The sequence below is a fragment of the Falco naumanni genome, chromosome 9 (assembly GCF_017639655.2).
Source record: "Falco naumanni isolate bFalNau1 chromosome 9, bFalNau1.pat, whole genome shotgun sequence".
In the NCBI taxonomy this organism is placed as follows: domain Eukaryota; kingdom Metazoa; phylum Chordata; class Aves; order Falconiformes; family Falconidae; genus Falco; species Falco naumanni.
This window is the reverse complement of record NC_054062.1, coordinates 14190031-14205068: the sequence shown is the minus strand read 5'-3', so window position 1 is coordinate 14205068 and position 15038 is coordinate 14190031. Positions and strand designations below refer to the sequence as shown.

General features: G+C 39.3%; 1 protein-coding gene across 5 annotated transcripts in view; it reads right to left on the bottom strand.

Moving 5' to 3' along the window:
• HELLS (helicase, lymphoid specific) overlaps positions 1-15038 on the bottom strand; it is a 31666-nt gene that overhangs the window by 2875 nt on the left and 13753 nt on the right. For all 5 annotated transcript variants that reach the window (XM_040607601.1, XM_040607602.1, XM_040607604.1 and 2 more), the window contains 12 exons: positions 14533-14757; positions 12868-13050; positions 12504-12647; positions 11664-11860; positions 10870-10966; positions 9791-9952; positions 9133-9275; positions 7324-7462; positions 5844-5927; positions 5641-5760; positions 3764-3880; positions 2683-2842 (listed from right to left, as the gene is read on the bottom strand). In XM_040607601.1, coding sequence (XP_040463535.1) covers positions 2683-2842; positions 3764-3880; positions 5641-5760; positions 5844-5927; positions 7324-7462; positions 9133-9275; positions 9791-9952; positions 10870-10966; positions 11664-11860; positions 12504-12647; positions 12868-13050; positions 14533-14757 — 1771 coding nt within the window. The remainder of the gene's footprint in view (positions 1-2682; positions 2843-3763; positions 3881-5640; positions 5761-5843; positions 5928-7323; positions 7463-9132; positions 9276-9790; positions 9953-10869; positions 10967-11663; positions 11861-12503; positions 12648-12867; positions 13051-14532; positions 14758-15038) is intronic.

Genomic DNA, 15038 nt, shown 5'->3' with positions numbered 1-15038 from the left:
CAGAGCAGAAAAGCCTTTAGTTCTACTTACAGCAAAACCACTTTATTTAAAGTTAGATGGTAGATGAAGTTTCTTCCCTTTGTATTGTAAGCTGATTAAAACAAAGTAAGCAGTATTAACCACAAGGTAGGAAATACATGAAATATATGTATGTGGTTTGCAGAGAGAACATCCCTCAGTTTAATGGGCTGGACAGACGTGACAAAATAGTACCTGACACAGGTTGGTTTCTTGAAGAGACTATGCCAGTGCCTATCTATGCACAAATTTGGATGTCAGCCCAAGTGTTCAAAAAAAATTCACAAGTTTATTACTTAACTAAAGCAGATCATGGATGAAGTCAAGCTCAGTCTTGCACATTTCAAGGACACAGGTAAAGCTGACTGTTCTGTACCAAGTTACCCCTGTTTTTATGAACACATGTACCCATTTTATTAATGAGTCTTCATCAATCCCTTTCATCACACTCACTGCTGTTCTTTCCTATATCTTGGTTTCAGAAGTCCTCCCCACACCTTTTCCCATCTTGCTCCAAGGGCTGGCTGTGGCACACAGGATCCAGGTCCTGTCACGCATTATTTAATGCCATCTCCCCCTTTCAGTTTTCAGAGTTTCAAACACTATATATGGCACTGAGTTAGTGCTGCACAGGTCTTGGGTTGCCATAATAGAGACACAGAGGGAAAAAAAAAAAACCAACAGAAGACCTTATCAAGCACTTAACACTTTAAATAGAAGTTTATATCCATTACTTTCTTAGTCTAACATCTACTAATTCATATAAAATCACACTGGGTTCTCATACTGTTTCCTAGACAACTTTCTTCAATGAAACAGAAGCACAAGATGGAAAGAGTAACCCCTCATGCTGAGGCCAAAAAAGCATTCTGTTTTGCCACAAATTCCAGTTCTTAAGCTCCGGTACTTGTGCCGTACACACCCTACATGGTTATACACCACTGAAAGGTCTGACTTAAGTAAGCTTTGTATTATCCCTTCCTCATTCACTCCTTCAAAGTTCTAACACTTTTTAGATACTCAAAATAACAGGACCCATTACATCACCTTTAAATTTACAGTGAATCCAAAGGTTCCCGGAGGTGACACCCCTACCTAAGCTGCAAGATTTAGACAGGACTCACCAATAGCTACCAAAATAGACTTTCAACTATTGCAAAACTGAAGGCATGACCCAGCTTGACACTTAGCTTTCTTCCAGTACAACTAGTCCCAGTTCCTGCTGCTACATGAGTGTATGGCAGTCATCTAGTACTAGAGCCCATTCTGTTTTGTGCACTCATCTTGCCACTTTGGTTTTAACTTCAGGTTGAACCATAACCAAATCATTAAAAACCAAATTTTTCTTACCTAAACTTGTCATTAACATGCCTACAAAGAGTCAGACAGCAGCCCCAGCAGTCACACCAGGCAGCAGCAAACAGATTACAAAGACAGGCTAAAGCTGGGATAAAGGAGACATCTAACAAACATCACCCAAAACCAGAGGCAAACCACAGCTTAGGCTTGCCAAGCAGTGTACTGCGCAGTCTATTACAGGTTAGGCCTTTCTCCCCACCTTATGTCCACATGAAAATGCTGCCCCCCTCCTTAATATACTATAAGAAGTTATTAACCTCCTTTAAAGTTTGATATAAGGCTAATTATTGTCAGACACCCACACTAAGTTACAAAAATTGTATTTGTCAAGTGAGCTTAACACTTGGAATATGCTATAGGGAGCTACTGTCCAAATATCACAAACAGAATAAGCACAAAGGCAGAGCAGGATTCCAACAGGGCCCAAACAAGAAAAAATTACCTTCTAAAGAGACACTTCGACCTCACTCACTTTCTACAGCCTTTTGAGTATGAGCAGCTATATAATCAAGAACACAAGAAGAATCACCATTGTTCTGCACCTAAATTCAAGGGCTATTGTTCTATTCAGCACTTGGTTAACTTTAAACAGGACTACTCTACTGTGGTTATAACATACTGTTCTTCATTTCAGCAGGACAGATGCAAACAGGATGCTGAGATTTTTTACAGTGATTTTACAGCTCTAGGATTTGCAGCCTCAACCAAGTTTAGTAGGAAACTCCCAGAAACCAGTTGTATAGTCTTTACCCATTTTACTGATTTTAATAGGAAGACTCCCTACTCAAGGCAAGTTTGCCAGTGCAACTGGAAAAATCTATCCCTAAGCTTCACATCACGGAACACTGCTCTAGATGTTATTAGGTAGGCATACTGCTCCAAATGAAGAATTGTTATAAATTAAATTTAAAAAAACCCTTACTGCTTGCAGTTTATCTGCTTTCCCTTTTATATTCCGGTTCATTTAATTTAGCTTTAATGGTTTTACCTATATTTCTTCCAGGTAGGCTCAGTCTCTCATCACTCCCCTTTCCTCCTTACCTACTAGTAAAGCAGTAGTCATAACATGACTACTTTCTACATTCCAGAAATAGTAGAAGTGCTTTCCTTTAATTCGCTGTGGAAGTTACCTACAATGTGTCTAAGAAGGCGTTTTGGAAAGTAATACTATGTAGCCACTTGTTGGGAGGATGAAGCTTTTCTTAAGGAAAAATACTGAGCAGTCACAAACAGAGCAGTAAGAGTTTTCTCTCAAGATTTAAAGAAGCAACACATGCTTACAAGTCAGAAGAGAAAGATACTAACTTTTGTGGATAATCAGCTTCTCCAGCTTCCTCTTGGCAGCAGCTCTCTCCACAATCTTCTGGTCAATAGTATTTGCTGTCACAAGACGATAAACAACCACCGGCTTAGTCTGGCCAATTCTGTGACACCTGTCTTGGGCCTGCAAATCCGACTGAGGGTTCTGAGCAGATAAAGAAACAAGTTACCGATACCATTAACATTTTTTTATGAGTTGTACCATAGGCAGCATTTTGAATAGTGAGCTCTTGAAGTTAGAATGGAAGCAATAAGCAGGGCAGCCATGAAGAGAAATCTGCATCTCTTTACTCCTGCTTGTCCATGACAAGCTCTGCTGTAGCAGCACAACCAGGAGGACCACTTCTGCTCTAAGTGCTGCACTTTGCAACAGATGGACATGTTTTGTATCACAAATTTACCCAAGGGTGTTAGTTGCAGGTTTGTGGAGGTTTTTTGGCTGGAGGACACAAAAAAGGATTTAAAAAGTTTTCAGCTGTTTTTGAAGCTGCTTTAGCTCTCCTGAAGCTGAACAGTCAGGAAAACAGCAGAGCTGTCTATTAAAATAGAAGTGAAGATGCAAAGGTCCTCAGTCATTTCCTTCCATTTCTCTTCCTCTTCCCAACCTCCAGACTTGCAGGAACAGCAGAATCCTAGCTAGCTAACACATATGTGACAAGTCAAAGGAGGAAATCTTAGGGGCTGGTACTAACACAGCAGCAGTTGGAAGAGCAAACCTGTACAAGGTCCAGCTATGTTCAAACTCAAATAATAAATTGAAAGAAGGAAATGTATTTTTAACAGTAACAGAAAAAAACCTCCTGCTTTTGGTGTAACTTGGGGGCAAACAGGCTAATTTGGAAACCAACTCTAATTCTGTATTCAGTAAGCTATGACTTTTCAAATGACACTGCATTATTTCATATATAACATGTTTGCATACACTACTGTACATTATCTTCAGGTAACACCTCATTAAAGTTACAGAAATAATCCATACCATAATGGGATAGTAAATGATCATCAAAAGCACCAACAGAGAAAACACTATGACACATATCACTAGGTTAACAGTGTGTCAACATACCCAGTCACTGTCGTATATAATAACTGTGTCTGCTGCAGTTAAGTTGATGCCCAAGCCTCCAGCTCTTGTACTCACTAAGAACAGGAAGACCTCAGAGTCAGTATTAAATTGATGCATCTGGAAGAGAATTGATGTATTAAAAACCAACAGATGGATCAAATACTATGTATCTAATATTTTGAGACCTGTGTTTAAAAAGATGAAGACAGATAAAATGCAGCACACTCTGTCAGAGGCCAAACCAAGGATTTAAGAAATATTACATGCATTTGGGACAGGACAAGACCAAGGAGTGAAGCAACTGCATTTTTTTAGCTGATGATTCCAGTCAGTAAGTTGTCTAACAGAGAGTGGAGATGACTCTAGTGAGGTATGGTCCAAATCACATTCACTGCCACATAACCTACCATTCAGTGATGAGCAAGGTGGGTACAGTCCAAGCTGGCAAAGCCTAAAAACATATCTACTTCTTGACACACGCAACAATCTAAAATACTGATGCCAACTTGACTGTAACTTGCAGCCACTCTGTATACTTCATCCTCTTACTTCAAAAAACTAAAAGTAACTTTCTGCCTCCTACTCAGCATCTAGCCTGCTTTCACTGCAAGATGTTCCCAAGTGTCAGCACAGCTCCTATCAAGTCCACAATACCAGTCAAAACCTAGTCTACTTAGTCTGATCACCCACATGCTGGTAAGAAACTGGAGCTGCATAGTCATTTTCAGGACTTTGATCTCAGCAGAGAAACCATCACCCCACTGCTGCCAGGTGGAAGCAGCTACCCAAGCTCTCTAAAAGCCCCATATCCTCTGGGGTCTCCTGGACATCAGCATCTGCAGCACCAGCAAGTCACAGAGGTGGGAAGAGCCTTGCCAAACTTAAGACTGGTGACCTAGAAGGCTTCCCTCATCCTGCCCCCACACCACACCGTGGTAGACACACAACCGACTCCTAAAAATCGTCACAAGCCAGCAGTACAAAATCTTACCAGCTTAATAAAAGTCATTACAGCTTGCTGACATGCTGCTAGTTAGCCTTTCCTTTTTAAGGATCAGCTCTAACAGTAGCAGCCTAAGTGTTTAGGGATCTGGTCTTCCTCAGCCACACTGTGGCACAGAAAGAAATGGCACAAAGGAAAGCATAGTTTGAGCTAGATGATCTGTCATCTGCCACTGTTTTTCTGTATCTTCATAAACACTAGTGCATATTTTGGAGACCAGATGTCAATTGCAGCACGTCCCCATGATACATCCTATGTACCTCCTCCATCTATGCACTGCTCTCTTACACAGCTGCAAGCCCTCAGAAAGGTGGTCTTCCAGAACCACCCTGCATGACTGCTTTTCATGATAAATATATGCCTCAGCAGTGAGGCAGTTTGTGGTTATTTGAAACCATTACAAGTATGCAAGAACATAGGATTGCACTGGAACAAATCTGTGTGCAATTTCAGGCTGAAGTTGCAGCTGTCCCACTAGGTACCAGAAACTGATTTCCTGGAAAACTACTTTATGTGACATTACACTTGCAGCATGCTCCCATAGATGTTGCCATCACATTCTGGATGCTAGGAAACAATACATACAGGGACAAAACTTGGATTAGCATCTGCCACAACTAGGTATATTACATACTTCATATTTGGGCAACAGAGTAGGTGAGCACCCATCATTCTTGGCATACCACAAGATATTGGTTATTAACACATGTCATTGCTTCAGTATTTCTGAGCTGCAGCAGCAGCAAGGATGTCAATTTTCAGCATAGATGTCTTTTGCCTATTAAACTCTAAATGCTGTGTGAAATCACATCCCAGTATCACAGAAACAAGCAGAACCTGCTAACACACTCAAAGGGCATGTACATCTACTTACGTTTTCCTCTCTCTCTGCGTAGGACATTGAGCCATCCAATCGACTAAATTTGAAGTTTCTCAGATAGCAGTAATCCATCAAAATGTCAAGCATCATAGTCATTTGTGAGAACAGCAAAATCTACAAAACCAGGAAGATTCCTTAATACCATTTTTTTCAATCCGAGGAGACAACTATTGCACCTTACCAATCATTAGCTTTACCTTATGTCCTCTCTTCTTCAGTTCTGGAAGCATTCGGTCCAAGAGTAGAAACTTGCCTGAATTCTTGACTAGATCTTCATCAACCTTGGACAGAGGATCATGTATTAGAGGGTTATCAAAAGTTTCCCCAACTCAAAAGCACCATCAAAAGCAGTCTGAAAGCTCTGCACAGAGACAAGCTTGTACCATCTTTTTAACTAAACAGCTGTAAGGTTGAAAGCAAAACTAATTTTAGCAAGCTACATTGAATCAATTAAATCATGATGAAACTAAATCAAGACCCACCATTTCATATGCCCGAATAATTTTCAGAAGAACCAATTAGTTTTCATCCCATTTCTAGAACAAGAAACTTGTTGATTTTAATTTTTCCAAGTGGAAAAGCACTGCTGTTTCTTTCCCAGCTTGTCATTAATGCACAAGGCCTCCCCCTACTGGATGTAAGGAAGCACTGCTGAACAAGTTAGGACACATCAGCCAAGGGACAAAAGTTCACAGAACAAGTTTCCACACTGCTACCTTAGCCCCCTCTTTTGCTCAAGAGTTTTTCATCTAATTCGTGCTATGATCTAAGAGCAGGGATGCAGAAACTTCTCAGGTCTGAGCCATACAGCAGCCACCTCGATACTTCCATTTTCCTCCAGCAAGCAACATCAAACAGCCTGCATTTTCTACATGTTAACTAGTTTCCCCTCATCACCCAGACTGGGCTATCTGCTTTTTATGCACTGATTTTACATTGATAAACTTCAATAGCTTGCTCCTGAGTGCAGCTAAATCTGTTATTAGCCACTGAACAGGAAACATGACTACACATGCCCACAAACCTACATTTAGAATGTGCAAGCAACTTCCAGTTGTTCAAGATTCCTTCAATTCACATTACTACATACTTCCCTGTATCACCAACTACTCTGTGCAGATTAAACAACCAGCTGGCCTTTGAGATACAACTTGGATTTTTTCCCTTTTGAGGAGGAGAAAGGATTATGTATTCTCCAAGCAGACAACTCTCATACTTGGTTCAGCCCTGCAACACCTCACACTTAGAAGTTACCACTGCAACTCCCACAGTGCATACGTGTAATTTGTGTCATAAACAGTTTACCAAACCAGTCAGTGAGTTTGTTTTGAAAACTAACCTTTGTGAGGAGAGCTAGAGGCAGATCCTAAAACACCTGGAGTCAAAGGAACCCAGCTACTGGTTAAATTCAGTAACTTTGCTCCCTGCGGGTGAGCACTGCCATAATGAAGAACACTAAGGCACCACTATGCAAAGGCTAAATGGGCACAAAGCTTCAATGGTTTCTGCAACTGCTGCTGCAGGAAGCTTCAAATGATTCAGTACACTGCTGGAATTCATTGGGGAGGCATGTGCCAAATACATTAAAAAGGTCATTCTTTACTGCCATCAGCTCAGTGTCTATTGCTTTTTAATGCCTGGAATAATTTTCTCTCATAATCTTTTTAAAACATGTACCTTGAATTGTTGAGTAGCAGGGTCCAACGGATATTCAATAAGATAGGGGTGATTACAACATTTCCTCAGTAACATCATAATATTCTGCAATTTGAGGTTCACCTCTGAATCCATGGGAATGCTCACTTCTACCACTGGCCTTGAAAAGATAACATCATCTTATTAGTACAGAACATGTTACCTTATGCTACAGATACTGAGGAGAAAAAAAAATAATATAACCAAAATCAACCAATGGATGCAAGTGCTGCATCAAATGGCCTCAAAATCCCTCATAGTTAGTAAAACTATTACCAGACTAAACTTCTTTTAGTGCCACACTTGGCACTGAAGGCACAAGAGTTTGCCCTTATTGGCTTAAAATACAAGAGGGTAGTCAGTAGTAACCAGAAACAGAACAAACAACTTCTGCAAGTCACCCAGCAGAAAAGGGAACAGAACCAAGCTGTGTCTGGAACAAATGGTCAGATCTCCTACAGAACAATAAACAAGCTATTCCAGAAATCAGCTTTCTGTCTAGCCTCTTTTGGCCAAACATACACATTGCAGGATTCGCAACAAATACAGCTATTTGGTCTTCCACATCTAAGTACTGCCACCAATATAAGGGATACATGCATACCATAAGACTAATACAAACATATTTAAGTGTCTGTTCTTGCAAAGTACACTGGACTATAATAAAAAACTAGCAAAATAAATACATTTCATCCCTGAAGACTAACCTGGTTTTCTTTACACCCAAGGGACTCCCAACCACTGCAGAGCCACCAACAGACCTTGCCAAACCCCAGAATGACCGTAATTCCTCAGCTCCCTCTGTCCCGAATCTCAAATCTGTTCTTTATCACCAGAAAGTGACCAATACCTGTCACCAAAACAACAATAACCACGCTGGCCATTTGGGTTCCAGGTCTCAGCTTAAGTATTTTATAAAATCTAGCATGGAAACTACTCCCTTTTCTCCAGTCTTGAGTCACAAAAACATAGGAGTTAACTGCAGCTAGCACACCAGCATTATCCCTTGTCCTGTCTTTCACAGGATCCTAGAATGGTTTGGGTTGGAAGGGACCTTTTAAGATCATCTAGTCCAATCCCTCTGCAGTGAGCAGGGTTATTCAGTCAAAGAGATGTATATGTGAATGTAATTGGACACTGGAGACAAAAGGTTTACCTGAATCTTGCAAAGCCTGCAAAACATACCAATAATTCAAGCTCTTCAGCTCTTTGTCCTCATGGCTAGCTGCAGCCAGGAACCAAGTTATTACAATTACATTTCAACTACCAAACAACTAAGAGAAGCAGTTCCTTCCCTGGCTCACACCCAACACCATCCTAGACCTTGAGACTGTGGTAAAACCAAAGTTCTTCACTACCAAAATGTTTCAACAGCCCAAAGGAATTACCATTTCACACTAGGACATTGTAATTCTTCATGGAGTATCAATAGCACTATCATCACAGGACCTACCTAAGACTGTGACTAATGAAAACAGGGACTTAAGAAGCAATTTTATTGGTAGATCTTACAAAGGCCATGGGTCTAACAGTAAATGTCTCACAGTTAACTGTTAACTCTAATGAGTCTGTGAGTAATGGTACAACCCAGTCATTGCTATAATGACCCAGCAAATATTAGGTAAAAGCAGAGAATCAAACCATAAAGCTACAAGCATAGCAAATTATGAAATGCCATTCTTCTTGATCAATCTGAATAAGCAAAGCTCTGGAAGCAAACTAAGAGGGAGACATTCAGTGAATAATAATAATCATAAATTTAAAAAAAGAAGAATCTTTTAAGGCAGGCACCTCTCTTTTTCTACTTCCTCTTGCGTTTTCCTGATCAATTTTTCCAAGTCATCAGGTGAACCATTATGTTCCTCAGAATAATCAACCAGTTTTCGACTACGGCGTTTTGGTCGGCCCGTAGGAGTCAACTCAACTACTTCTTCCTGTGCGAAATGATAACACTGCCATCAGCAGCAGAAGCGATCAGCTTCATATTCAAAGGCCTATGCTGACCCAATAATAATCAATACTGAAACGGTCTCAGTAGTATGCATCATGAGTATTTACTTACAGCAGCTGTAAGTTTTGCTAAGTAGAAAATACAGCCCAAATTGTAAAGGTTTATAATTGTAGATTTTGGAAGCTTCTGATTGATTTTTTGAAGTTGCATCAGTACCTTAGTGATTTAATAGCAGAAACTGTCAATTCTGTGAACACTGTCCTCATTTTCCCCCAGGCTACAAGTAATCAAGAACATATTTACACTCATATTGTGTTAGCTCTGTGCCCACTGAGGCCAGCCACAGTAACTGTCACTGAAACAGCCAACAAAAGGATCAGACTAAAAATTTAAGCAAAAAGCTGGTTTAGTTACAGTGGCAATGAAGCAATACCGATGTGTTTCTGCCTACAAACCATTAATAGCAAGCACATTCCTAACACCTGTATCAGTAGATACCTCATTATTTCCAAGCAGATTCCTAATGGTGCGATTTACAATGGCAGTATAGAAAGTTTCTTGCTTCTTTGTCAGCGGTGCATATACCACAACTTCTCGTTTAGGAGGAACCTCAAGAGCAACATCAGATTTCAGCCTCCTCAGCAAAAAAGGTGTCAGAATCTGAAACGTTGAACAGATACGTTAGTTATTCAAAGCTCTCAACATGGCTACTTTACAAAACAAAAAAACAACAAAAACCGAACACCACAAACAGGTCTACTGACATAATGCTATTTTGACAATTTAAAGCAAGGGAGTTAATTTGCAGAGTTCCACATGTCATTTTTTTAATATGGATGCCTACTCCAAAACTTCTATGCACATGCTGGTAATACATGTGTTCAAACATATCCACTGACATTTTAAAAATTTTGAACTGTTTCCTAAGAATGCAGTAGTAACTACATCAGAGACCTTTCAAATAATTTTCATTAACTGAAAGGAATTTTATTATGAAACATCTCATTTTGCTTGTATTTCTTAAGTTATTCCAGGAAAGCCCGAAATCTTTAATGAAAATAAGTTGTCATTGAGAATTGCATCTAGAATATACAATTCTTATCTCACCATCAACATGATGGGAAAATGATAGTACAGCAAACATTTACTTCCACACACTTCCTTTAAAAAAAATGTTTTTGGAGTTAGTTTGGTTTTACACAGGCACATTATACAACTAGTTTGTCAAAAGGTATTCTGTTCAACACCTAAAAGTTACATAAATTCCCTCAGTTATCTTTCAACAAAATAAAGGTACCCATTAAATAAGCAAGCAACTTCAATCAAATTTGACTAAACTGAATTTAGTTCCAAGAATAACAATGAGTCATTACCAAAGAGGTACATCGTTCCTTTCAGCATTTGTAAGTGCTGTAAACCCTAAAAAATCCCACAAGTCTAAGGAAGTCCAGAAGTGCCACAATAAAAGCCTCAGGCCCAGAATTCAACTCCACAAACAAGATTTTGACATGCTTCATAATAATGGTCAATGTTAGAAATAAACCATGAAAAAAACAACACAAAAAGTAAGTGAAAACCTGATGCAGCATATGCAAGATGTTTTGCTCCCTTTCTTTAGCAATAATATCTTCAGCAGTTTCCGTAATGGTGGTAATATCAAACCAGGATTCAAAGCTATAAAAACAAAGAAAAAAAAAAAAAAGGAATAGCTTACTCATAGCTATTATTCTTCATTATTTAACATACTGTTCTCTAATTCTGCAATTGAAGAAAAAAAAAGCACTAATATCCATCATGAATAGAGGTGAACAGTGAACAGGAGGTGTTTCTGAAACATGCCTGTCAATTCAGATGCTTCATGTTTTAAGTGATTGGTAAAAATACTTGTATTACTTGGAATATTCTCTGTGATCTATTATATTCCACCTAGTCTATAACTTTTTTCAAAATTAGTCTAAAGACTGTTTTGGTGATGTTCTTCCACGTGACCCCTTACTGCTTCAGAAAAGGATCTATTTCCTACGGAACCCATGCCTACCAGCCTCACTTTCTCCAGCACCCTAAAGAATCTCAAGCAGCACCCAGGCACTTAAGATTAGACAAACGTCTCTCCCTGCAAATGCTCATGTGTTAGCTCAGAGCTCAGCTTTCACTATCCATAGAGCTGACAATTCCTTTATTCTTTTCTGAAGCAGGTAAGTGTGAAGGCAAGACATATTGCAAAGCCTTCACTACCAATTAATCATACTGAAGTATAACCATACCATAAAACAGCTCCTCACATGCTGATACAAGTTTAATAATTAAAAAGTTACAATAATGCCCAAACAGGACAAACCAGAATAGTTTTCTCCATCAGATTGCAACCTACCTTTTCAAATCATCAAACACATCTGGCAACAGGAAGTTAAGCAACGACCAAAGTTCTGCCAAGTTGTTTTGCAGGGGAGTACCAGTTAACAGAAGTTTATTGTCTGCATTAAATTGTTTCAATTCTCTGATAAGACGGCAGTTCATGTTTTTAATCCTGTGGCCTTCGTCTACTATCAGGTATTTCCAGAAGCAGTGCTACAAAATGAAAGGGTATTTCAGTAAATAAGAGCTTTACTTCATTAAAACATGTGCCAGATGAGGTAAATGGCACTAATAAGACTCTGATACTGCTCATCACAAAGATTCTATTTACTGCTGTTCCTCACTTTGCCAGACTAGAAGAACAGAGCCCAAACAGTTAATGCCATAGATCTGTTTCATGGTGACTGCATTTAGAAAGCTTAGGTGACTACAGTAAAACTTCTACAAGAAACTCATCTCACTAAAACAACCTTTCTCATGTTAACTATGATATTTCTACACTAAGTATAGCTTTTACTCTGAGCCTTCCTCAACCATCACCTACAGAGAAGTAATGGAAAGAAAAAGAAAAGGAAAAAAAATGTAGCTATCTGCTTACTTTACTTTTTGGATAGTGTTCCGATATAATTTCTTAAGCATAAAATTCCAGAGCTGCTGCTACCAAGAAAACAGAAATGAATGCCAATACAAATGGTACAGTATGACACTCATTGTACAGGCAGTATCCAGCTTTTTGTTGGTGTGGGGTTTTTTGGGTTTGGTTTGGTTTTTTGTTTGGTTAGTGGGTTTTTTTCTGAATTCAAAAGCATTGCTATTATTCCACCCATCCTAGGGCTTTCAAGAGAATTTAAAATACCTGTAGCACGTTTCTGTCTCGCATTGCTATTTCAAAGGAAGTAATGACCACAGGATGGATTTGTAGTGATCCTTGTCGCCCATGAATTTTACGAACCAGTTTACGACGTTCCTGCTGAGCTCCATGATACAGCATTAGCGGAATCTGAAAAAAAACCAGGTTTAGAAGTCAGGTGAATTAAGCCAATTTAAACCTAAACAGAAGGTACTACAGATAATGTCATGCATTGTGTAGTAACCACATAAACAACTACAATTAAACTGATACTCTATATAAAGTTTCAAGGCAAAGAATTAGAATAAGAATTAATCAGTTTGTTCTTTTAAACCTAAGGAAGAAAAAGAAAAATCTTTGTTTCTTTTACCTCTGGAGTAAATCTCTTGAATTCAGACATCCAATTTGGAAGAGTAGACAAAGGACCACATACTAAGAATGGACCAGGGACTCCTCGCTCCACCATCAGTGCTATTGTCGCAATACACTGGATCGTCTTTCCCAGCCCCATTTCATCAGCTAAAATACCATTAATACCATTTTCCCAAAGCATCTGCATACACAGAAAAAGAAGTGTAAATGCAAAATAACCAACACACCTCAGGAACAACAGACATCTTCAGGAATGCAACACCTGTGGAAACTCTCTACTAAGCACATTTTATATTGCAGATGAGGATGATTTTCTCCACTATGAAAATAAATACAAGCATCTTGTAAGCCACATACATTCATACATAGCTGCATGCATTTCTAGCCAATTAAGTGCCTGACTAGGGCGCAAAAATGCAGAATATTAAAGGAAAGGATGTAAATGCGTGCTATATCAAAAGGCACTTGAACTGCAAGTACTGCTCACACTATCCAAAATTTTTACTTCTTTCCAGCTCCACAGAATTTCCTTAGCTCCCCCTCTAAAAGACCCAAGTTATTTTCCTGTTTCAGTTTTATCTATTCAAGTAGCTTCTGCAGGCACAGCTACTTCACCATAGGAACACAGCCACATGCTCCAGTCAAAGTTCTTTGTGCAGACACTGCCCATTATTCTGACAAGTGACAGAGCAACCTCTCACAAAAGAGTAGAAAGGAATACACAGAAGTGCTCTTCAGCTACTCTCTCTACTATTCACAAAGACTCTTAAAAAAGGTTGTTATAACTGAGGGCCCAACTAAGGAAGCTGCTTCCCCCGGCCCCAGAAGAGGCCCGTCTTCCCTAGGCACTTCCCAGTGACAGAAGAAAGTGAGCAAGTTTAGCGGCACTTGCTTGTGAGATCAGCCTAAACCTGTCAGAACAGGATACATATGCTTGTGGGGAAGAAAAAAAAAAAAGAAAGAAAAAACCCAAAGGAAATAAATATGAGATCAGTAGCAAAATGAAAATTAGTTCTGCCTGGCTCTGCTAATTAAAGAGCAAAGTTGTTCTAATCTGGCTTGCTAGCAAAAACAGATATAAGTTAAATATTTAAGTGGGCAACTTTTATGGCAAGTTTCTTTAGTTTTTTATTTCAAAGGCTAAAGACAAAACATTTAAAAAATACTATGTTAATATCACTAGTTAGATTTCAAGATACAGAGAACAGAAAACTTGTCTGTGTCAGGCCTGCAAGGTAGTGGGTCTTTCAAACATCTACAGACCAGGTAGTCAAGCCCTCAAGAGAAAAATATATTAAGACTGTCCCTTAGTAGTATACATAGTCCTTCTGCTTTCACAAAGTATTTCCAAGAAGAGGCTGAAATGACAGTTAAGTTGAACAAGAAAACAGACAGAGAAAGGACAGATGGAGAACACCAACCAGAAAGTCCAAAGGAATGTTTACAAACACGGGTATCTTCCCCATGCTGAAACATTGCATCTGCTGCTTTGACGATTTTTTCGTAACACCAGATTCTTGTATCGTGAGAAATCATAAAGAACCATCTCTCTCTTCTTCACCTTCCCTGTACCAACTATGATCACAGACGTCTAGTGTCTCTTCCCCTCCATTTCTGTTCCCAATCAGCAACAGATTCAATTTCATTAACAATCACTTCATACCCTTAGCCACTCCATGCCTTCCACTTGGTACCACCTCATCACACCACCAGTAAAAATCTTTGGCTGCTGAAAAGGCACTGGTTGTCCATTAAATTTCCGTACTGGATCAAGGAATTGCTTGGCACTGTGTCGTACAGCTTGACACAATCTATCCTTGATGATGCTATTTGAATCTCCATTTTTCTGCAGGTCTTCTGGACACAGGTTGCCTGAGGAGCTTTCATCCTATAGAGGGAAGTTCAAGGAACACAAGTGGAATGCACATCAAAGTCCCACTAAGACATACGTTTGCCCAATTTACACCAGTCTTAGTGTGCAGCAAAGTACGCCAGCCCCTAACACAAAGACTTATTTTGAGTAACTGTCAACTCAAGAGTGGAATTTCTAGGATTTTAGGATTAATGTTACTATGTAGGTAGATGTCAACATGCAAAATGTCAATGCCTTATATACATTCCTTACTCCTTCAGAACTGGAGAGCAGTGATAGCTACTAAAGCCATTTGG